Genomic DNA, 22,246 nt, shown 5'->3' with positions numbered 1-22,246 from the left:
AAAAGCACCAATCTGTAGGACTGAGGTAACTTATCCATGGGCTTGTAGGAGCAAGCCAGTGTCTTCTGAATAAAGTATACACTCAAGACATTCTGTTCAGTGAAAATTCACTTAGGCTCAATGTTTATGGCCAGTCACATCCTCAGATTCCCAAATACCATTGCAGAAATGCCATTCCCCAGTCAAGGCTCATGTGGCCAGCAGGTGGATTTTCTGTCCTGCTGTCTGGGAAGTGCCCCAAAGCCAAGGGCTGCTTCAACTTTTCCTTTTGCTTAAAAACCACAGACCCCATAAATATCTTCCACATGGATTTTACCAAAGTAGCTTTCCTTCAGTGTTTTTTTCCTTCATTTTTTTTTTCAGTAAACAACACTTGTATAACAGCCAAATTCCTTCACCCAGTTGCTCTCCAACTTTATTACAATATTGCACACAGCAGCCATAACCCAGGGATCACCTATATTACCATAGCAGCTGAGATTTTTGTTTGTAGGGCAAACAAGGATTTCCAAAGAAGAAATACAGGTTTGAGTTTTGTGCTTTCTGTACACAGGATTTCTGTGCTGTAGGGCGTATGCCTTGCACTGCTTGTACTTCTCTAATTGCATGGAAATAACACAGAGTTAGATTTTCAGTGCTAGAACAGAGAAGTAACCTCTTCTTACAGGTGCCTGGGAAAATAGTTTATACAACTTTGAAGGTGCAGTGTGCCAGCCAGTAGAATTTATTACAGAACCACAGAATATCCTGAGCTGGGAGGGACCCTCAGGGATGATCAGTGCAGCCCTGTCCCTGCACAGCCACCCCAAGAACCCCACCCTGAGCAGCCCTGGGAGCTCCTGCAGCTCTGGCAGCCTTGGCACCATTCCCTGGGCAGCCTGGGCAGTGCCCAACTCCCCTGTTTTTACCTTTTTTGAGGCTGTGTAGATGGGCTTCAGTTTGCCAAGCAAGACACCTCAGGTTTCCTGATGTGGTACACGTGGAACTTCACCTCCCCCCATCCTGGTCTCCTGAGTACAGTTGGTACAGAATAAAACTCCTCCTGGTGGTGCCCAGTGACATTGTCCAGTCTGCTACTTTCTCGTCTTCTAGAAATCTCCTGTTTCTCGCCCCTTTTGAGTTTGTGTTGCTCTCTGCAAAAGCCCTGCTGGCATTCTGGTGTTCCATGGGTGCCACCAGCTCTCAGGGCTGGCAGAGGTGGGCTGCTGTTCCCCCCAAGCAGCAGATAAACACTGGTGTCAGCATTTCCCCAGCAGCAGATGATTGAAAACACAGGTGGGGTTGGGATGGTGCCATCCCATAAATCTGCTTCATTTACTTTTCTGCAATTTGCACCTGTTAAAAGGTGTTCAGGTGCCTCTCCTGTGCCTGTGTGCCGTGCTGAAGATGGATTGTCCTTGCTGCCTTTGGGTTTTCCCCCTCAATAACGATGCCTTCCCTCTATAGCAGACCACAAAGATTTTCAGAAGCACCTGAATTATTTGTCCCCCTTGTTTTATCCTGTTAGAAGGGCACAATGATGACAGCCCAGTTTTGAGGCTGCTGGACTCAAAGGTCTCCCTTGCTGTATTTTTCACAAGGACAAGGCTGTGTGGACTCCAGCATAGCACTTTACCTTACTAGCACCAAAATAATTCCTGCTGATTTCCAAAACCAAAACATCTCACCAGATAGTAAGAGACGTTACCAACACTTTCAAGGCCAGGTTGATCAGGTCTAGTGGATGGTGTCCCTGCCCATGGGAGATGAGCTTTCAGTTCCTTTCCAGTGCAGCTATTCTGGGATTGATGAAGCACAGGACTTGCAGCTCCTGGGGTGAGTTGTACAGGGTGGCATTGGCTTCACCAGCTCCAGATTTATTACTGAGACGTGATATTCAGTTTTTTCAGTAATAATTTTTTCTTTGTTGCAGTGAGCTCAAGGATGTGCTGTTTAAGTTGTTTTAGTATGACTTGCAGTTTCTGGGGCAGGGGATAAGGTGATCTGGTCTGCAGCAGCCAGAGCCCGGTGATGGCAGTGACTGCCCAGAGGCTCATCCTGCACCCCCAGCACTCACTCAGGGACCTTTGCTGTGGATGTTGCATCCTGCCTTTTGTTGCAGGGTTAATTGTGTGCTGTAATATCCAGAGCTCGCTAATGAGAGGAGAATGGATGTGAAAGTGGGGCTTGTCTCTGCTGCCTGTGCTGGTGTCTGTGCTGCTTGGCCTGGACTCATCCAGTGAGGGATGTGGGCGCTCCCTTGCACCAGTGACTGACCAGACTGGTCTCATCAGTCTTGCCTGGTTTAATTCCTGTGTTGGAGCAGTCTGGAGCACTGGAGGTGTCAGCCCAGCTGTGTCTGTGGGGTGTGGGTGTCTTGCACAGGGCAGGGTGCTCGGTCCTTGTCCAGGCTGGGGCTGCCTGGAGCCTCCCCAGGGCTCACCAGCATCTGCCAGGGGCTCTGGGTGCCTGAGCTCACTCCTGCTATAGAGGAACTGCCGCAAAGCCCTTCAGAGCCTGCGATGCTGAACCAGAGTGTGGTGTACCAAGGTGATCATAAATGATATGGGGAGGAGGGAGGGATGTCTGGGGAAGCTGCAGGGATTCATTTGAAATGTGATTATTTTGGGTTTGCCAATGATGCAAGTGCTCCTTGAAGAGCAGCTGGGCTGTAATGTTTAAGAAGGTATTAATGAACATCACCAAGGAGAAAGGGTGAAAAAAGCCAAAGTTAGCAGCAGTGTCTCAAGCTTATGTTGCCCAGGATTCTAATTATGTGAAGGCTTTCTTAAGTTAAAAGAAGACAATTTATTGCAAAAGCTGGTTTATGATATTTAATAGTTTCTGCTTTTCATTTGGCAAAACTGGAATGAATATTTCTTCTAAATTAGAAAATTTTTTACAACCTCTGACTTCAGCTGGAAAGAATTCTGCACAGAAAATGTTTTCTTTATGTGCAGTTGGAGAACATTCAGTGATGTGAGTGGGGGTCTGAGCTGTGTTACGGTTCCCAATTCTATGTCAGGAAAGATCAAGAAGGAGAAAAGGGATGAGCTGACACTTTGAGAGACAAATTAATTCACTGACATGAATTGTTGATATAAAAGGCTTTTGTGTAGAAGGCTGTCCTGGGAAGCCTGGATTTTAAGGCTGTAATTGGAATTTGAGCTTGGGGACAGATCCTTAGCTGGGAAAATCAACACAGTTGCAATTGGGCCTGGTTAATTAGTTCTGTGTACTAAAACAGCTGTAGAAGCAGGTGGGCCTTCCTTCCCTGCAGCCAGTGGATCCCACTGCCCCTGAGAGTGCAACAGCTCAGCCGTCCTGTCTGTAACCCGACAGCTGCGAAATCCAGTTATGTCCCACTTGGATTTTGAGCTCTAGACAAAACATCACTTAATCTCAGTTTTTATATCAGAACCCAGCAGTAAAATAAAAAGCATTGATTAAAAAAATAATCTCTATAATAAGGAAAACAAAAGCTTCTGGAGCACAGCCTGGCCTCCAGGGAAGAGCTGCTGGCCAGAGGGTTCAGTGTTACGTCCCATCCCTACTGCATTCCCAGCAAATCCCGTCTGCTGACACCTGCTAACCTCCCTCGCTTTCAGAAATAGGTGAGCTTGGAAAAATGGGAGTTATAAATCCTTCAAACCCAGCCATTTAGGACAGGGCGGCGAGCTCCCAGCTGTGTCCTGAGGCGCAGGGAGGAGCTGGCTCCCTGCCCCAGTGGCAGAGCCATGCTCTTTGGGTGCCCGCTGGGAATCCCATGGCCTTCAAAGGGTAGGAGAAGGTTTTCCCACTTTTTGTGCCAAGTAAGGCCTTTATCTTGCAGAGCATCCGCATGCGAAGCTCCCAATGTCAGTGTTTAGCACCAAGATGCCGTTTCTGGGAGCAAGAGTGCTGTTATCTACACCTGGCAGATGTTATAGTGAACTCCCGTCTGATCCAACAGCGTTTCCTCGGTTATTTCAATCCCTTTGTCCTTGGGATGCAGGTGGGAGGTCTCTGCAGAAAGAAACTTGTCTGTGTTGCTCACTGGGTTTTGCTGCAAAAATCAGAGCAGAGTTTTAATTTCTGGAGTGAGCAGGTGCCGCGTGCCCGCCCTGCCCTCCCCCATGTCCCACGTACCGGGGGGGGCTTTGGGGCGAAGTCCTTGTGGCACACGTGCGCGATGATGCCGGCGGCCAGCGCGTCCCCCAGCACGTTGGTCATGGTGCGCAGCCGGTCCCTGCGGGAGACAGCGCCAGGATGCAGGGCTGGCCTCAGCCCGCGTGCCCGGGGTGCTGGTGGCTCTGGGACACGCCAGCCCCCGTCCCGAGTGTCCCTCCCACTGGTGTGGCCAGTGCTGGGTTGGTTTTGGAGATGTGAGCCCCGTGCTGGGGCAGCAGCTGTGTGACCCTGCCTGTGTCTCCTCCCAAACTGGGACAGGCACTGTTGGGCTAAGTGCAGGGAGAGCTGCCTCAGCAAGTCATCAGCTCCTTGAGATGCCTCTCGAGGAGGAATGCTGTAGATCCAGCTACTGATCCTCTCTTGTCTACCCAGGCACCTCTCACATTAGTAGAAGGTGCCAGCAGTGCTGGGTACCCTGTGGTGCTGAAAGGTTGAACTGGTGGTGTGTTAACATTCCTTTGTTGGGGGAAAGAGAAAATGGGGAGGGAAAGAGAAAAGCAGCCTTGATACTTGGCACTGTTCCCTCTTTTCCCTGGGGATATGGAAAGTACAAACCAGCCACCCACATGTCACTTCCCTAACTCAGCATCTGCTCTGTGGTTTCTCACCTAATGATTCACTGTGTTTTTATCTGAGTGCTTTAGAATGGCACATTTCACAAGCTGTGAGTTTATTTGTCTGTGAAAAGTGTAATCCAGCATCAGTTTGTGTCTTGAGAGCAGTCCGGTTTCATCCATCAAGATGAAGATACAGCACCATGAATTGACACGGGCACTGCACACAGCAGTGGCCTGGAGAGCACTTACAGAGCCCAGTCGACGGCGATGATGAGGGTGATGTCCTCGGTGGGCAGCCCCACGGAGGTGAGCACGATGACCATGGTGACCAGCCCGGACTGTGGGATCCCAGCGGCCCCAATGCTGGCTGCTGAGGCCGTGATGCTGCAAAGAGAAGGTGGCTGAGCAGCTCACACTGCCGTGTTTGCATGGCAGAGTAAGGTCTTGCTGTGGGGAAGGACTGGATTGGATCTGACTTCCTCCACTTTCCTGCTCCCCGGTGCTATCACTAATTCCTGGGGCTGGCAGCCGGTGCCCTGGCTCTGTGCTCCCCCCTGCCTTCAGGGTAGGGACTTCCTCATTAAAATTGCTAAATATTTGCAAACATACTTAATTATTATTTAGTTACATGCTTTATTTCCCTGACTATAAAATGAGAATATCCTACTCCTGAAAGGGAGTATATGGCACCTGCAGAAATACTTCTATGCTCAGCCCTGCAGTGCTGACCTGCTCCAGCCACATGTCTGTGCAGCTTGGCTTTTCCCTACAGGCAAAGTCCCTGACTTGCAGCACTTTGGGGGCGCAGAGCCAGCCCAGCTTTTCCTGGCACACAGCACAGGGACTGGGATCTGCTGCTCCCCCCCTGCTGCTCAGCTCCCCAGCAAAGGTCACTCTGCATTAACCAGATCTCTGCAAACAGCAAAAATGCAAGAGGTTCTCCTAATGTCCATAAATAGGAATAGAGAGAAATAATGTGGCTGCTGCAGAGAAACTTGTACCTGATGGTTATGATTTGTCCCAGGTCCAGCTCGTACTCGTTGACCTGGGCGATGAAGATGGCAGCGACGGCCTCGTAGAGCGCGGTGCCGTCCATGTTGATGGTGGCGCCCACGGGGAGCACGAAGCGCGCCACGCGCCTGTCGATGCCGTTGTTCTCCAGGAGACACTTGAGGGTGATGGGCAGGGTGGCTGAGCTGCAGGACAAGAAATGAGCAGGAATTGCTGTTTGCATTGAGCTCCAGAAGTTGGAGTCAGTGTGATGGGACAGAAATACCAGCCCTCCTGGGGGTGGGTGCTGCAATGTCACACAAATTGCTGCAGCAATGAAAATCTCTTCAGCTCTCACCACCCGGGGAGTAGACATTATCAGCAAAGTGAGCTGCAGGCTGAGAGAGAAAATGTCAGAATGTAATTTCAGTGGCTGAAGGCACCACTGTAACCACCTGTGTGCCATGGCTGCAGCTCTCTTGACCATCCCTGGTGCCCACGTTAATCCTGCAGCACCTCCTGCAGCATGAGACAGTGTGTGCCAGCACTGGCTGGGTTGGGGTCCAGCCAGACCCCTGTAATCCTCACCTGCCTGCTCCATGAGGGGTGCCTGCCTCAGCTTCTGCAACCCTGACCTCTCTCTCTCTCTCTCCTTTCTGTCTAGCATGAAGATGACAACTGTCCCACAGGAACTGGGATGAGGAGTGGAGGAAGAACAGGTTGAAGAAAGGAAACCACAGAAAAGAAGTCCATGGGATTGCAACAGACTCTGGGAGGGGGGGCTGCATTTGGGAAAGGCTCTGGGTGCAGAGCAATGGTCCCAGCCCACGGACCATGGGGCTGGGACACAGCAGGGTGTTCTCTCTGTGACAGTTCTCCCTCCCTTAGCTGGCTGCAGAGCAGAGGGAGGAGAAGCCAGATGGAGACAGAGCTGGAGATCCAGGTTCAGGACGAGACCAGGTATTAAGAGTTGCAGAAACAACAGTTGCAGCAGTGGGCGTTGGGGAAGGGAGGCACAGTCCAGGTGGTTTTATTGGGATTCTGTGGAGAAGCAACAGAGAGGCCAGAAAAAACATTTGCCTGGTCAAATATGCTCCAGGAAAATGTTTCAATTTGTGTCTCTTGGAAAGGATGCTAATTTATAGTGTGAAGTTTTTTTCATTGTTCTAAGGAATGTATTTCAATGAAAATGGAATAGGTAAATATAATCTAAAATGATTAAAATCTTTTCAAAGTAGGCAAGATTTTTCTGTGGATGAACTTGGGATATACTGTAGTTGATTTTAGATTGTCAGTAAAGTGTTCAGAAGAGCTTTTGGTGTTTTCAATTAAACTCCAGGATCACAACCCCATGCAGTTTCTAAAGCACCTATGACAGCCCTAGTTTGAATTAATTGAAAGAAAACTGCAGCAATGGAATGAAGTGTGCACACCCACACAAAAACGTTGCTGGTTTGCCCTGGGAAAACCCTGGGAGAGGGTGAGTGGAAGAGCCCCAGGAGCTGCCCAGGCTGGCTGACCAGGGCAGGGCTGAGCATCTGCTTCCTCCTAAAAGCAGGAGCATTCCCATTTCAGACAGTGCTGGAGCATCATTTTCCCTTGAGTTACACCTGTGCCCCCAGAGCTCCCCTGGCCAGACACAGCCATGTCTCCCTGGCTAACCACATCCCTGCTCTGCAGTATCCACAGATTCCAGCCACGTTTTCCTACCTGGAGGATGTAGCTAAGGCGATCAGCAAGGCTTGCAGTATCCCCTGAATGAAAGCAAAGGGGTTTTTCTTGGTGATGAGCACAAAAAGCAGAGGTAAGAGGATGATTCCATGCACGGCAAGCCCTGACACTACTGTGATGACATACAGTCCCAGCTTCTGTCCAATAACTGAGGGATCTTCCATCTCCAAGATCTTTCCAGCTATGAGAAATACAATGCCAAAGGGGAAGTACCTGCAAAGAAGAAACATAAAAAATTATGAGGATGCAGCAATCACTGTAGCACTGCAGATAGACATGGCAGTGTTTGGTACTGTGCAGTACAGTTGTACAAAAACAAATTCAGTGCTCACAACAGACACTTGCAGACATGTGACTGGCACTGCTATTAGATAGAAGGAAAGAAAATCAATCAGTCAATGATCAATCAAAACCAGATTTACCAAACAGCCATCGAGACAATTTTCATAACTGCTTCGTTCAGACACTGGCACACGTTGACCAGGGGGGCTCCTCGCTCGCCCATTTTCCCCAGGAGAAGTCCTGCAAGCAAGCACAGCACGTTACTTTACTTGGGAGCAGCACCTGACAGGCCAAGTGTCTGGAGGGTCTGGTGGCCACAGAATGGGGTCACCATTTAAACCTGATTTAGTCCTGTTGCTGTGTGCTCCTACAAGCCAGAGCCATTCTCTGTCCCAAGCAAACACAAGCATCTGGCCTTTTTTCACAAACCCCCACCAGACCCAAATCCAGGATTTGGACTCTTCCTTGCACAGAAAACAGATAAACTTCACTGCTGCTCAATGCTGGAAGAGTCATTTCCTGAGGTGGATAAACTGTGGATTAGCTGGATTAGTGGCTATCTGGATTGCTATTTGGTAATACAAGAATAATGACCCGTGGAAATAAAAAGGGATTTCTTTTAAGGATAAGGTGTGGCAGGGCTCTCTGTAGCCGAGGATGTGATGCTGTGCTGCATCCCTGCCCTGCTGTGGAGTGAAAGGGGCCCCAGCAGTGCTCAGGCCCCTCCTGGCTCCCTCCTGGGCTGGGCTGGTCCCTGTTGGTGGCTCGCAGGCTGTGCCATGGTGGTGACAACACACGTGGTGTACAGTGTGATGTCAGGAAGGATCTGAGTGAGTTGCTTAGATACAGGCATTAAGCCTTCTCTCCTAAATCTGTTTTTTTCTTTGATGTTGCATTAACCTAATCCAGTCTAATTTTCTGTTGAAGGAATACTAGAGCAGAAATACAGGCTCTGGTTTGAATGGTTGGAGAGGATATGGTGCTGTCCTGTCTGCCAGTGCTAAACCCCATTGCTTTCACTACCTGGGAGGCTTTCCAGGAAACCAGCAAGCAAAGGGAAAAGGAACCTTTGAGCATTTGCCCATCTTGTTTCCAGCTTGGTGCAAGTCCTTCTTCCTGTTTTGGCTAAAATTAATTTTGAAGCACTGTGCAGGTGTCTGTTTTATCTTGAAAAGGAAGAATATAGACAGGGTCTTGTCTTGCTTATCCCTCCTCAGTGTTCAGGGTTGGGGACTCCAAGAAGCCCTTGGTTGGTGGTTGGATCTCTTGCCTTGCTCAAAAGAAAGATGAGGTGGGGTTGCATTTGCAACCCATAAATGAGACAAGGCTTGGCATGTTTAAATCTTAGCTCTGTGGACAAATCCAGTATTTGGTAGCCACAACAGCCGCTTTGGAAGAAAGTAATTTCTCTTCAGGTCCTGTTGTATTCATATTTCTAGAGTCCCATACTGTCGCAACCATATTTCTAAAGTCTCATACCTTCTCGGTGATATTTCTTGGGGGCAGTTCTTCACAGCACAGACTTCTTCTGCTTGTTACTGCTCCTTAGTCAGGGCTCCTTCCAGCTCTCCTTGACTGGCCAAGCCCACTCCCTTTTATCTCAGTTATCTTCACTAGCTACAGCTGCAGCCCATCAAGAACAACCAGGACTTATCAGGGCAAGGCCTATATACAGATATTCAAATACAATACAGATATTTTACTAGGAGTCCTACTATAAGATCCTACTGTAAGGTCCTACAGAGCTGACTTGGGAGACATGGCCCGAGTAAACAGACAGATAAGGATCTTGAAAGCTCTGCCCCCTCCTGGATTTCAAAAGCAGCAGAGAGGCCCTCAGTGCCAGTGAAGAACTGTCAGAGCTGGGGTCACCCTCACAGCAAAGTCACTCTGGGTACCTGGTGGGTGCTGCATGGTTGCCTTGGTCTGAGCCCCACCAGCTCCCTAGCTTTGGTGTTGGACACAAACACACTTTGCTGAGAGCTCAGCCAGCTTCCAGCTGCCCCACCGTGCTGTGTGCAGGTGATCCCTGTTTCCCAAGGCATGGGGCTGTGCCTGTCCCTCTCTGTTTTCTGCCAGGCAAACTCAGTTCAGCTTCTCCTCATAAGGAAAGCCCCCTGTGGGTGTATGAATGCCCTTTATCAGGCTGCCTGTGCCTGGTGCAGGTGATGCTGTGCCAGCCTGTGGAGCTCTAATCCTGGGCAAAACATGGCAAGTGCAGGTGGTGGCTGAGGCTGGCTCAGGTGATCCCCCACTGCCTCCCAGCTCTGGCTGATCCCACTCCCACGCTGGAGGGGTTGTGGAGTGTCATCTTAGAAGAGAAAAGCAGCTTCTCCTTGCAGGTTTGGCTGGGCTGGAGGGGGCACGTGTCCTGTGGGCAGGAGCTCAGTGGCTTTGCTGGGTGTCCAAGGTGTGCAAAGGCTGTTGTTTGCTGGGACAGGAGGTTCCAGAGACACCTTCTGGCTGTGGGGGTCTGTCAGTGGCTCTGGCTCTGCCCAGTTTCACTGTGGCCACATCTGAGGTCTCACATTTGGAGCTGGCTGCTCCCCAGGCTCTGACTGCACTCCGGGGCTGTGCTGGCTGTGCTGCCTCCACACCTCAAATCCCCTAATTGGCTTTTTGGTTCCTTATACACAAAGTTCAAGCTCCTTGCCCTCACCTCTTAATCTACACATAATCCTACCACCATGCTCATCTCACTGCCTCCTACTCTCTTTCCTTTCTGATCCCTCCTTCCTCCCTTTCTCCCTCAGCCTTGCACCTGTGTCCTCTTATGCTTTGAGGCAGCTTCAAGTTCCTCCTTTCAATGACTTTCTCCCCTTTAAACCTCCCTTGCACGTGTCTCTCCACAACCCCTGCTCCTTCTTCCTTCCCAAAATTGCTGCCAAGCACCTTTTCCAGACAGGACTGCAAGCTGTTCAATGCAGGATGCTGCCCCACCTCCTTCAGAAAGTCCTATTGGGAATCCTCATAACAGCCCCAAATCTGACCCTGCTGTCACATCCTGCCTGCTCAGGGGCTGCACACTCAGCATGAAGACTTTGGGGCTTTGTGGTGAGCTGTGGCCCAGGCAGCCTCTGCAAAATTACACCTCGCTTCAGACTTCATTCAAAGGAATCCCCAGCTGATGTAATGGTTTGAAAACCCTCAGGACTGACATGGGGGCTGTGAGGGATAAACCAGCCTTGCCTATGCCTCCAGTTTCTGTGAGGGCCTTGGCACGAGCTCTGTGCTGAGTCCATTCCCCTTTTAGTTGAAGCTAAAAGAACCTTGTCCCACATCTTTTGCTCTGCAAACCCTGATGCTGCAGCAGTGGCACCCTGGGCTGCCCTGGCTGTGGAGGAGCAGATACCTATGGTTGCTGAGAAGATGACAATGCCCAGGACATTCATCTCATTGCTGGTCCCAGCCAGGGTTCTGTAGGTCATCTCGGGTGATGGTGTCAGCTCAAGGAACACAGGCCGGTGGATTTCAGGGTTTTTGTCATCAGGTGCAAAGTAAATAAAATTGAGAGGTTTTCCCGGGATCTTTGGAAAACCAGGAGATTTCACCACCGGGACAAGAACAGTTCGGTACTGGAAGAGAAGCAAAGGAGGGAGGTCAGCGTGTGCTGGCATGAGCTCTGTCCTGCTCTCAGCACGGAGGCCAAGCCAGCCCTGGGCTGGTGCTCCTGGAGGTCAAGGTTTGGTTTCCAGGCAGTGAAAGGCTGGTGGGGACAAGGGGGAGAGTCAGGCAGGCGGGGCTGTGGCTGTTGGCTGCAGACCGTGCTCAGCCAAGGCTGCAGAGCAGACTCGTGGTGTTGGTGATGCCAGCCCAGCGCTGGGGTCCCTCTGTCCCTCCATTCCCCCTCCCGGGAACTTTACCGATGCTTTCCCAATGCCAGCAGTTTGTTTTCCCTGTCCCTACAGCCTAGCTGGCCACTCCAGCCGTCCCCTTTGACCACTGAACCTTCCCTCAGGCGTCCCTTCTCTGTGTCCCTTCTCTGTGTCCGCTTCCCTGCCCATGCCGCCCCTGCCCTGCCCAGGAGCAGGATCTGAGGGGTTTGTGCTGCTCCCTTGGGGAGCCTGGCAGGCAGAGGGCAGGCACGGGGTCCCTGTGAGCGCCCTCCCACCTTCAGGGCCCGCCCTGGGTGAGTGTGGGGGATGCAGAGGAAAGGAAGGGGAAGCTCAGGGAGGGGAAGGGGCTCCTGTCCAGGCTGTGGGCGGGCAGAGAGGCAGCCCCGTGTGGAGCTGAGCACACAGAGGGGTCAGAGGGACTCACCTGCTGGAACGAAGCTTCAACCAGGTTAGAAGGAAACATGTTTCTGTAAGAGACCAATAACACAGGGCTAGAGTGTTATGAGAGCACAGGGAGCATCCTGGGCAGCACTTCTGGTGGGCACAATGTCCAGAGGAGGACATGAAAGCCAACAACAGCTTATGACAGCTGTGCAGGCTGAGAGCAAAGAAAGGCTGGAAGGTGAATGCAAAGCAGGACTGAGAACCATGAGTAAATGGGTTTGGTGGGGAGCCTGAGCCTGGAATGGACATCTGCCATCTGCAGCCCCTGCTCAGAGCCTGGTCCAGTCAATCCAGTAGCTCCAGAGATGGAGATTCTCCCCCAGCCCCTGGGTGTTTGCTGCAACCCCTCCCCAGGTAACCCCATCCATGCCTAACCCAGCTCTGGGCTCGGCCTGTCCCAGCTGGGGCTGCAGAGGAGAATCCAGACCTTGCTGGGAACTGTGCCTGATCTCTGCTGCAGGGCATCTCCTTGCTGATGGCCTTGGGAGAGCAGGGGCAGTGCCAGAGGGGCAGAGGGGATGGCTGGGGGCAATGAACCCCATATTGCTGGGCTTGGAGGGGATGGCTGGGAGAAATGAACCCCATATTGCTGGGCTTGGAGGGGATGGCTGGGGGAAATGAACCCCATATTGCTGGGCTTGCAGGTACCAGCACCTGGCCAGCGGTTCTCCTGTTCCCCTTGAGGACTCAGGGTCTTCTGGGAACTCAGAACCTTCTGGGGAGAGTTTGTTACCGCAGCCTTGGCTGTGCTGGGTTCCAGGACACACCTGATTAAATCCAGTAACGCGTCGGCGGAGCTGAGCACCACTTTCCCCACAGAGTAGTTGTCCTTCTGGGCAGCTGCCCCAGGATGGATGCTGACCACGAGGATGATCCCCACGGTCACTGCCATGAAGGTTGTCCAAAGGTAGTAGGTGATGGTGATCACCCCCATCTTCCCACAGGCCTTGGAGTCCATGGTGGCCAGCCCAGACATGAGGCTGCAGCACAGAACAGAGGGGTCACTGTCTGCTCCCCAGACTGCACAAGATGCACCTGATGGGCAAAATCTCCAAGGTGAGAGTGGTTCCTGTAGGTTTTTTAAACCAAAGCCTAAGGGCATCACTGAGCTCTTGCACATTCCTGTACCAGCATCTACAGGATCTCACACCCAGGATGAGCTTGTGACACCCCAAGTTGAGCTGTGAAGGGCACGAGACACCTCCAAGCTTCTTCTCAAGGTCTGGCTGTGTTTTCTGTGAGGGTTAAGAAGTTTATTTTCTTAATTGTTCTAAGTTGTTCTCATGTTGCTCCTTTTTTGTGAGATGCTGTTATCTTGTATCTCCATTGCCTCCTGCGACTGCTGTGTGCCATTGTGAGGAGGAAAGGAAGGTACCAGCAAAGTTCATAAAATCCTGCTGGGGATGGACCCCATGCCCCCAGGAGGGACTTGCAGGTTCAGATTTCACACACACATAAGCTTTCCTAAGAAGTAACCCATAAGCTACTTCTCAGCAAAACTAAAAATAGAGAGGGCATCACAGGCTGCCCCAGCAGGGTGCTGGTGGTGGGGACAAGCTGGGTGCAGGACTGGGTTTGCTGAGGCTCGCTTGGGAGGAACTGCTGACATTCTCAAGGGCAGAGAGGCCACACAGAGAGACCCTGACAAATGTGAGGAGTGGGCAACCCCCAGCCATGTGGTGTTTAACAGGACAAGTGTTGGATCCAGCCCTGGGTGCAGGGACAGACCGGGGATGAGAGGCTGGAGAGCGGCGCCCTGGGAAGGGCCCTGGGGGTCCTGGTCAGTGCAAGTTGGATCTGAGTCCCTGCTGGGTCCTGGCAGCCCCAAGGGCCACCCTGTGCTGGGGGCACCAGGCCCAGGGAGGGATTGTCCCACTCTGCTCTGCCCTGGGGCAGCCTCAGCTCCAGTGCTGGGGGCACTTTGGGCACCACGGGATCAGAAGGACCCAGAGCTGTTGGAGAGTGCCCAGAGGAGGGACACGGAGCTGGGGCAGGGCTGAGGAGCAGCTGAGGGCACTTGGCTGGTTCAGCTGCAGCCCAGGAGACTGAGGGGAGGCTCCTCGGGGGCTGCAGCTCCTCCCCAGGGCAGGCACAGGGGCAGGGGCTGAGCTCTGCTCTGGCACAGGGACAGGAGCCCAGCAAGGGCTGCAGCTGTGCCAGGCCTTGGCATGGAGCTCAGGGCAAGGTTCTGCCCCCCGAGGCTGCTGGGCACTGCCCAGGCTGCCCAGGGAATGGTGCCAAGGCTGCCAGAGCTGCAGGAGCTCCCAGGGGTGCTCAGGGTGGGGGTGTTGGGGTGGCTGTGCAGGGACAGGGCTGGGATCAATGATCCCTGTGGGTCCCTTCCAGCTCAGGATATTCCAGGATTCTGTGAAATGTGAGTGTTTGGGGCTGCAGTGTGCCCCCCATGCACAGACCCACACTGAGCCCCTGCAGAACCCAGCCAAGCCCCGACCCTGAGGCAGGACATGATCGAAGGCTGCAGGGGTCAGTGCCAACCCTGGGGACACACAGGGGGGCTGAGGTGGTGGTCAGCCACCCATGGATCCCATTCAGCAGTGACACAGCCAGGAGGAGAAGGGCCTTGGAAACTCAAGAGAGTCCAGAAAAGCAACCCTGGCATAGGTGGTGCTTTCCAACTCAGGGCTTGGGGATCTCCAGAGCTCCATCCCCAGAGCACACCCAGGCCCCTCTGGGATGCTGTGCAGAGGGAAGGCACCACTTTGTAGCAGGCACAGGGACTGCAAAGGCCCCGTGGACGGCAGAGGCCTCAAGATAGGAAATGCCAAGTCATGGTGAATAGCTGGAAGCCCCTCTCTTCTGCCTTTCAGACCCCACCTTATCTCTCTGTAAGCCCACAGGCCACTCCCTTTTAACCCCTGCTATTGGACAATTTCTGATTCCCCTATACCCTGTACAATGGGCTGGTTTAGCCCGGTTCTGTAGAAGAGCTGTCGCTGGAACCCTGCACAGATCATCCAGTAAAGACATTGTCACAGACATCTTTTGTGAAAAATCTTTTCTTGAGATTTTTCTCCCTTCTGAGAAGCTGTGGCCTCAGCAACAAAGTGTAAGCAATGGTTATCTGCTGCTGTGGAATACAACAGGTGGATCCGTGATTGGTCTCCTGTGGATGTTTGGATTTACTGACCACTCACGGCAGAGCTGTTCTCACTTCCTGCCAGGACACAGATCTTTGTTATTCATTCTTTTCTATTCTTAACTTAGCTAGCCTTCTGAGAACTTTCCTTCTATTTCTTTTTAGTATAGTCATAATGTAATATATATCATAAAATAATAAATCAAGCCTTCTGAACATGAAGTCAACATTCTCGTCTCTCCCTTCACCTGAAAACCCTTGTGACCACTGTCACAGTCATCACTGTGGAACACCAGAACAGCCTTCTCCTCTCTCACCCTGAGTCTGCCTGCCTGCAGCACTGAGCAAGCAAAGAGCTGGAATCACAAAGAGCTAGAATCACTAAAGAGCTGATAATCACTAAAGAGCTGATATCCCTTAAGCTTGCTGTGGTTGCCAGTGGCTGAGAGCTGCTTGGGAACCTGGGCAGTCTGTCCCTAAAGGACTGAGCTATCCAGACCTTGTGCAGCCTGCTGGGGCAAATCTGAACCCAGCAGGAGCTGAATTGCGACTTCACCATCATTCAGTAATTATAGAAAAGTCCCTGGTTCAATCCAACATGAAAGAAAATTTGCAGGAGGCTCTGCAGAGCCTGCACCCACAGACAGCAGAGTGATCAGAGGAGAGCACCCAGCAACTGCTGCAGGGAGGGCTGAGAGCAAAGGGAACCCCCAGGCACCTCAGGGAGGGATGTGAGGTACAGACCTCACTGAACAGGTCAAGTGTGGCCAGGATAGAGACCACTCTGTCCTCAGAAATGAACCAGAGACAAATGGGACAACAAGCAAACTCTGACCAACAACAGAGAAAAGACACATCCTCGAGGGAACAAAGATTTGATCATTTGTGTGTGTTGATGAGCACATGCCAACATTTGTTTGCAATATCTCAATCCATACAAGGTTTTCAAGACCTTGCTTAGACCCCAGTAGGACTGCTAGCTCTGTTCCTTATTTCTAGGTCTGTATGGACCAATAAAATGGGAATTTGCAAACACATACACAGCACTGAGGAATACCTATGATTTTTTACCCGAACTTTCTCAAATCCCTCTAAGAGAATATGCTTTGAGGTTAAGCAGCCCCTCACAACTGCCCACAGATGGTCCTGGCATCACCAGCTGCCCAAAAGAAGGGAATCACCCCAGCCAGTGCAGGTATCTGAGGTGGGTGCAAGTGCCTACCAAATCCAGGTGAGGATTTGTCCCAGACTGCTGCTGGGGAATCGTGGGGTTTGATGGACACCAAGCCATCTGCTTGGCTGCCAGCTGCCTGGAGCCAGGATTATTCTCACCCCATGCAGTTTTCGGGTAATCTCCTCACCGGGGTGTTGCAGGGTGATCTTTTCAGCGTGATGGAAAGATGGTGCTTTAGAGCAGAAGACAATGTCTTACCTGGAGGTGATCAAGGGCAGGATCAGCATCTTCAGCATCCTCATGAGGAGCTCTCCAGGAAAGGAAAAATACTGCTTCTCCTGCACATAGAGCAGAGCATGTGTCAGGTAAGTGATTTCAGGCTCAAACTCGATCAATTTGCCTTTTTTTCCCAACCAGACCCAGCTCTGAGCTGGGTTCTGAACTGGCAGCCCCTCGTTGAGGGCATTTCTCTGCTGTCCCTTACTGGGAGCTGGCTCAGGGATGGGCAATATTGGCCACATGGCAAACCTGGCTACAAACAAGGGAGGAGCATGGGGGGGTTGGTCCCCTCCCAAAACCATTCTTGATTCTGTCGCCTTCTAGGAAATGGTCCACATGCTCCCACCACTGGCTCCTCCCAAAAGTCATTGCTCTCATTACCAGGGAGCAGAGGCTTGGCTGCATCTGATTTGGGGCAAAAGTGCCCCAAAGCTGTTGGCAGCAACAAAAGGTGGGATTTATCTCATGGCTGCAGGTGGAAAAGATGAGCACAGGGAGAGCCCAGGTGTCTGGCCCATCCATGGCACAATTTTGGTGCCATGGCATCTCTCCACCCCCTACACCCCTCACATGGACATGGGGAAGGGCTGCAGAGACATCCCCCAAAGTCTGAATCCCACAGCCATGACCAAGGGGAGAGTGAGGGGTCTGTGGGACCAGCAGCCTGGCCAGCATCCCTCCTTCCCTCTATCCCTATCTCTGCCCCCCACCCATCCCTCCATCCATGCATTCATCCATCCCCACATTCATCCATCCCCCATCCATCCATCCATGCATCCATCCATCATCCATCCATCCCTGATCCCCCTATTTTGCTGTGCCACTGTAGAGGTGTCAGGGAGGGATCTGAGTTGGCCCCAAGACAAGAAGGTGCTTTTGGTTTCTACAAAGTAGCCACCACCTCAGGCTGAGGCTTTGAGGGGTGCCAAGGCAGCTGCTCAATTGTTCCCCTGTGCTGCCCCTGCACTGTCCCAGTGTGTGACCTGGAGGTGGCTGATGTCCCCACGGAGCTCAGGCAGAGCAGAGCTGCCATGGGCCCAGCTGAGTGCAAGGGGTAATGCCAGAAATTAACAGGATCTCTTTGCCAGGGGTCTCTCAGCTTTGTGACACTTTCCCATTGCAGGGAGGAAAGCAGGGACTGGCCACCTCTCCAGCTCTCCTCCAGATTTTGTAACAAAAGTCCTTACTGGGGACAGTCTCTAGTGGCTGCCAGGCCCACAGCACAGCTGTGGCAACAGGGCAGGATGGGCTGGAGCAGAGGAAGGATAAACTTGATGCATGGCAGGACGAGGGGCTGGAGCCCGAAGACTCTGCCAGCCTCAAGCCCAGCACGGGTGTGTGCACTGGGAAGCAGGGAGATTACACCCAGCTTCAATTAAGTAACGAGATCATCCCTGCTGCGCTGATGCTGAAGGGCCTAATTGAAATGACAAGACTTTGCTAAATCCTAGCGAGCAACACAGGGATGTTCCAGCATCAGCTGAGCTCTCCCGAGCGGCATTCCTGCTCTGGGCTCAGCAGCCTGGCCCGGGATCAGGGCTGAGCCGTGGCCCAGCTGCCCCAGGGCAGAGCTCTCAGCTCAGAGCCTTTCACAGTGCGATGCTCCTGGAAGGGGCTGAGCCAATTGTGCCTTTCTCTCTTGTGTGTTTTCTCCAATGCATTTGTCTCCAAGGCTCCTCAAAGGAAGGTGACTCCTCAAAGCTCTCCAGGCTCCCCACCAGCCCTCTATTTATTTGCTGGGTCCTCTCCAGAGCACGGAAATGTGCTTTGATTGCACACGGCTGGGGAGAGTAATGGGAGGACCCCATCCCCTGGACCCCATCCCTCAAACCCCATCCCCTGGACCCCATCCCTCAAACCCCATCCCCTGGACCCCATTCCTCAGATCCCAGTGCTGCTGATGGTGTTGGAGCTGCTGTGGAGATGTTTACTGAGCATTTAGCCCCTGAGTAAACATTCCCCGCTTTCCCATCCTCATCCCACCTCAAGCTCCTGCAGCCCCATGAGGTCCAGCCCAGAGCTCCCCACTCCCATTGGAGGGAGGCAGGATTTGTCCCATAGCTTGGGCATTTGTTGGCACCTTCTTGGAAAAAAAGGAAAGAAAAAAGAGAAAAAAGCCCTGGGCAGAAACCTGCCTCGAGGTGGTTTTCTTGGGCAGGTGCCCTTGCTTTGGGGCTGTGCCCATCTGGGACCCTCACTGGCACCAGGACTTGCCCCTGCCCCACTCCATCCCCTCACTCCCATCACCATTCCAGCCAGGCTCACCAGGTCTGTCAGCTCCAGCGCCCGCAGCAGGAAACCCAGGAGGCATCCGGTGACCACCGAGAGCATGGAGAGAGTCAGGAGGCCATTTTTGTACCAGAATGCCCGCAGCCACTTCCAGAGGCGCAGGAGGGCCGTGGCCAGCGAGTGCAGCACAGCTCTCCTGACCCACTCCCACATGGTCCCCTCAGCTGCCCAGGTGCTGCCCCTGGGAGCAGCTCCCAGCCCCGCTCATGGCCACGGCCCCGCAGCGCCAACGGAGCCAGCTCTGTGCCCAGAGCTGAGTGTGCTGCTGCTTAATCCCCACAACCAAAAGCTTCAGGGATATTTGGGAGCCTTTCCCATAATGGAAAGTGACGTCTTCAACGGGTTAATCTGGGCTTGGCATCCCGCCGTGAGGTGCTGAACCCTCCCAGTTTAACCCTCCAGCCCCGGGGATGGGGGCCAGTGTGCAGACTGAGAGCAGGGACTCAGCCCCAGAACTTCTCGCTGTTCCTGACCCACCAAAAGTGGATCCTGCCACAGATCTGGGTCCTGCACTAGATTTGTGCTCCCCACTGGCTGTGAGTGCACCCCAGTCATGCCCCCATCTGTGAGGGCTTCATGAGGGCAGGGTCAGCAAAGGGAAACTTTCAGTGAATGAGGGAACCTCACACAGCATCTGCAGGCACAGCCCAAGGCACCAACAGGTGATGCTGAACATTCCCACACAAATACCTGCCCCCACGGATCCAACCTCCTGCCAGCTCCCCAGGGAAGCTGCCCCATGGCCATGAGATGCTGCTGGAGCACCTGGTCCATAATTCATGATATTTTAGAGTATTTCTGTGTTCAGTCTGCCTCTGGTTCAGGCCACGAGTGCCACTGGGGCCAGAGTGTGATGCAGAATGAAAGGGGAGGTGGGTCCCAGGCTGAAGATGCTCTGGGAATGGGATAATATTAAAACCTTTATGGGCCTGATTTTACCCCTCTCTCCTCACCTCATCCCCCCCCCCCCAAAAAAGGGCCATAAAACCCACAACCATCCATAAAACCCTGTTGAACCATGGCTATATTTTACACAGACCAAACAGAGCTACAGTGATGGTGTGACTTGACGATCTGGGGCCCCCTGCCCCATGGGACAGGATCTGTGCATCCCCAGGGGCTGAGCAGCCATGCTACTGTTCTGTTCTGTTCTGGCAGGGACACGGTGGTTTTGCAGTCTCAGAGGAAGCAGAACTCCTTCCCAAAAGGAGCCTGGTGTCTGGTGCTCTTCGTGTTTCAGCCCTTGGGGTCTCTGTGGTGCTGTCCTGTGCCTTTGGCCTCAGCGTGGTTGGCTCAGCCTGCCAGAATTAGGGAAAGTGTGTTCTTGTGAGCACAGCTGAAATCCAGTTGTCTCTATTCAGCTCCATCTTCAGAGCTAACTGCCAGCCAGGGATGGAGTTTGCATGTCAGGAGAGAGTAACTGCTCAGGAAAGGGAAGTCTGAGTTCTCTGGGGGATCAGGGACACCTCAAAGGACACTGAAGGGGCCCTGGGGCTCGCAGCAAGTGGAGGGAGCAAGCTGAGAACAGGGTGCAGAGGAGTCCAAATAATTGGGAACAGAGAAACATGAAGACTTTTAGGGAACTGTGAGTAAGTAAAGGATACCTCAGGGAGAGGAAGAGGAATTACACAGAGGGAAGAGAGAGAGGGAAGGCAGCAAAACAGCAAAGGGTCAGGAGGAGGGGAATCCTGGTGCTTGGTGTGGTGCTAACTGTGGCCAGTGAAGGGGTATGGCAGCAGTTCGGTGCACCTACCATAAATCTCAACGTCATCATAGATGTCAGTGTCCCTGCAAGCACAAAGACAGGGTGCTGTGGGCAGTGTGGTGTCCCATGTTCCACCATCTCCCAACCCTGAGGCAAGGGTCAGCTCCTGCTGCCTGGTCTGTCTCAGCTCCTCCTGACCTGTCTGTGGACTCTGGTGTCCCCCTGCAGCCCTGTTTCCCTCTCCCATGCTGTGCTCTCCCTGCATGGCTGGGACCATCTGGAGTGGGGTTAAGGTGACTCTGGCCCCTCTCAGGATGGTGGCTTCATCCCAGGCTGCCAGGAGCTGCAGACCCAGCTCTGCAGAGGGGCTGCACCCTCATCCTGCCCCAGCAGCAGCCCCTGAGCAGTGTCTGGGCAGGTCCCACACGAGGGACCACAGCCTGGGGAGTGCCTCCAGTGTTCCAGTGACAGAATGTCTCCTGACACCAGAAATGGCAGATTCCAGCCCAGGGGCACCTGCTGGTGTTAGGCTTATGGTCCCAGCCTGAGCTGGGTAGTTTTGAGTTGTCAGCCAGGACTAGTTTGGTACTGGCCACTCATGGAGCAGCTGATGTAGCTGATGGAGTGGAGATGAAGGGGCTGGGAAAGGGTACTCACAGAGGCAGCATCACGGCCCGGGGCACGTAGCCATCTGCAACAGAGTGAAGAAAAACATGTCAGGTTGTGCTGGGAACCAGGGCATGAGCAGGAATCACCCCAGCACCTGCCCGGGGTTTAGCAACACCTCACATTCCCAGAAAGAGCTGGGACGAGAAGGAATCCAGCTCTGGGCAGCCCAGCTGGACCCTCAGCAGGAACCTGCTCTGGGCAGAGTCAGGAAGGAGCTGCCAGGCTGAATGGCAGCCTGAACCCTTCCCCTCTGCCTGAGCAATCTCCAGCCCATTCCACCTGGAGGCTTCGAGGACTGCAAAGGCCTCTAGCAGAGGGAAAGGACAAGCCCAGCTCACAGCAAAAATGCTGCTGCTGAGTGGAAGGAAGAGCAGGATATTTGTGCAGAGAAAAGTGGGAACCTTCTCAGGATAGCAGGGTACCTGTCAGATCTGTCTAACAGGTGGAGGAGATCTGTCAGCAGGTCTGTCAGGGGATGTTTGCACGAAGAAGCTTCTTCCCAAAACTGTGCTGTGCTCCCTGCTGTGGGCCAGCCCCATCCCCCTGCAGACTTACACCTCCTCTGGCTGTTCCGGCAGAGGATTTGCTCCTGATTTGTGAACTGAATGACATCAAGGATTTCTCCCGGTCTCAGTGGCAGGTTCTTCGCTCCGCCCCTCTTCTCTGTCGCTGCAGGGTCGACCATCATCTGAGTCAGGACTTTGATGCTGCCTTCGAACTGAAACACAAACAGCAGAGCCCATGGGGAGCTGAGTCAGGCAGGTCTGACCGCTCTCCCTCCTTGAAAAAGAACAGATTCCTCTCTGGCCAAATGGTCTGTGGGACTGCTCTGATCTGGGGGAACGGGGCAGGTGTGACCTGGGGGAACAAGGCAGGGTGTGATCCAGGTATCACTGGTCCCTGAGGAGCACAGCTCCTTTCTGCCATTGCACTGCACCCTTCCCAGAAGGGGAGAAGAAGCTCAAAGGGAAAAGTGATCACTCACTGCTGCTCACCTTGAATTTCTTCTGAAACTCCCTGTCCATCTTCTCTTCCTTCTTGCAT

The 22,246-nt window shown here is 52.9% G+C and overlaps 1 protein-coding gene across 1 annotated transcript; it reads right to left on the bottom strand.

Moving 5' to 3' along the window:
* Window positions 1-2,798: 2,798 nt before the first annotated feature.
* LOC102073489 (excitatory amino acid transporter 5) lies at window positions 2,799-21,757 on the bottom strand. Its single transcript, XM_074528780.1, has 14 exons — window positions 21,625-21,757; window positions 21,191-21,224; window positions 20,582-20,616; window positions 18,805-20,126; window positions 16,519-16,598; window positions 12,757-12,969; window positions 11,970-12,012; window positions 11,062-11,284; window positions 7,850-7,949; window positions 7,407-7,640; window positions 5,708-5,902; window positions 4,956-5,090; window positions 4,108-4,207; window positions 2,799-4,024 (listed from the first exon to the last, which is right to left on the bottom strand). The coding sequence occupies exons 4-14, from the start codon at window positions 18,979-18,981 to the stop codon at window positions 3,887-3,889; spliced, it is 1,638 nt and encodes a 545-aa protein (XP_074384881.1). The 5' UTR covers window positions 18,982-20,126; window positions 20,582-20,616; window positions 21,191-21,224; window positions 21,625-21,757; the 3' UTR covers window positions 2,799-3,886.
* Window positions 21,758-22,246: the final 489 nt, after the last annotated feature.

The sequence above is a fragment of the Zonotrichia albicollis genome, chromosome 29 (genome assembly GCF_047830755.1).
Source record: "Zonotrichia albicollis isolate bZonAlb1 chromosome 29, bZonAlb1.hap1, whole genome shotgun sequence".
Classification (NCBI taxonomy): Eukaryota; Metazoa; Chordata; class Aves; order Passeriformes; family Passerellidae; genus Zonotrichia; species Zonotrichia albicollis.
This window is presented reverse-complemented; position numbering and strand designations above follow the sequence as displayed.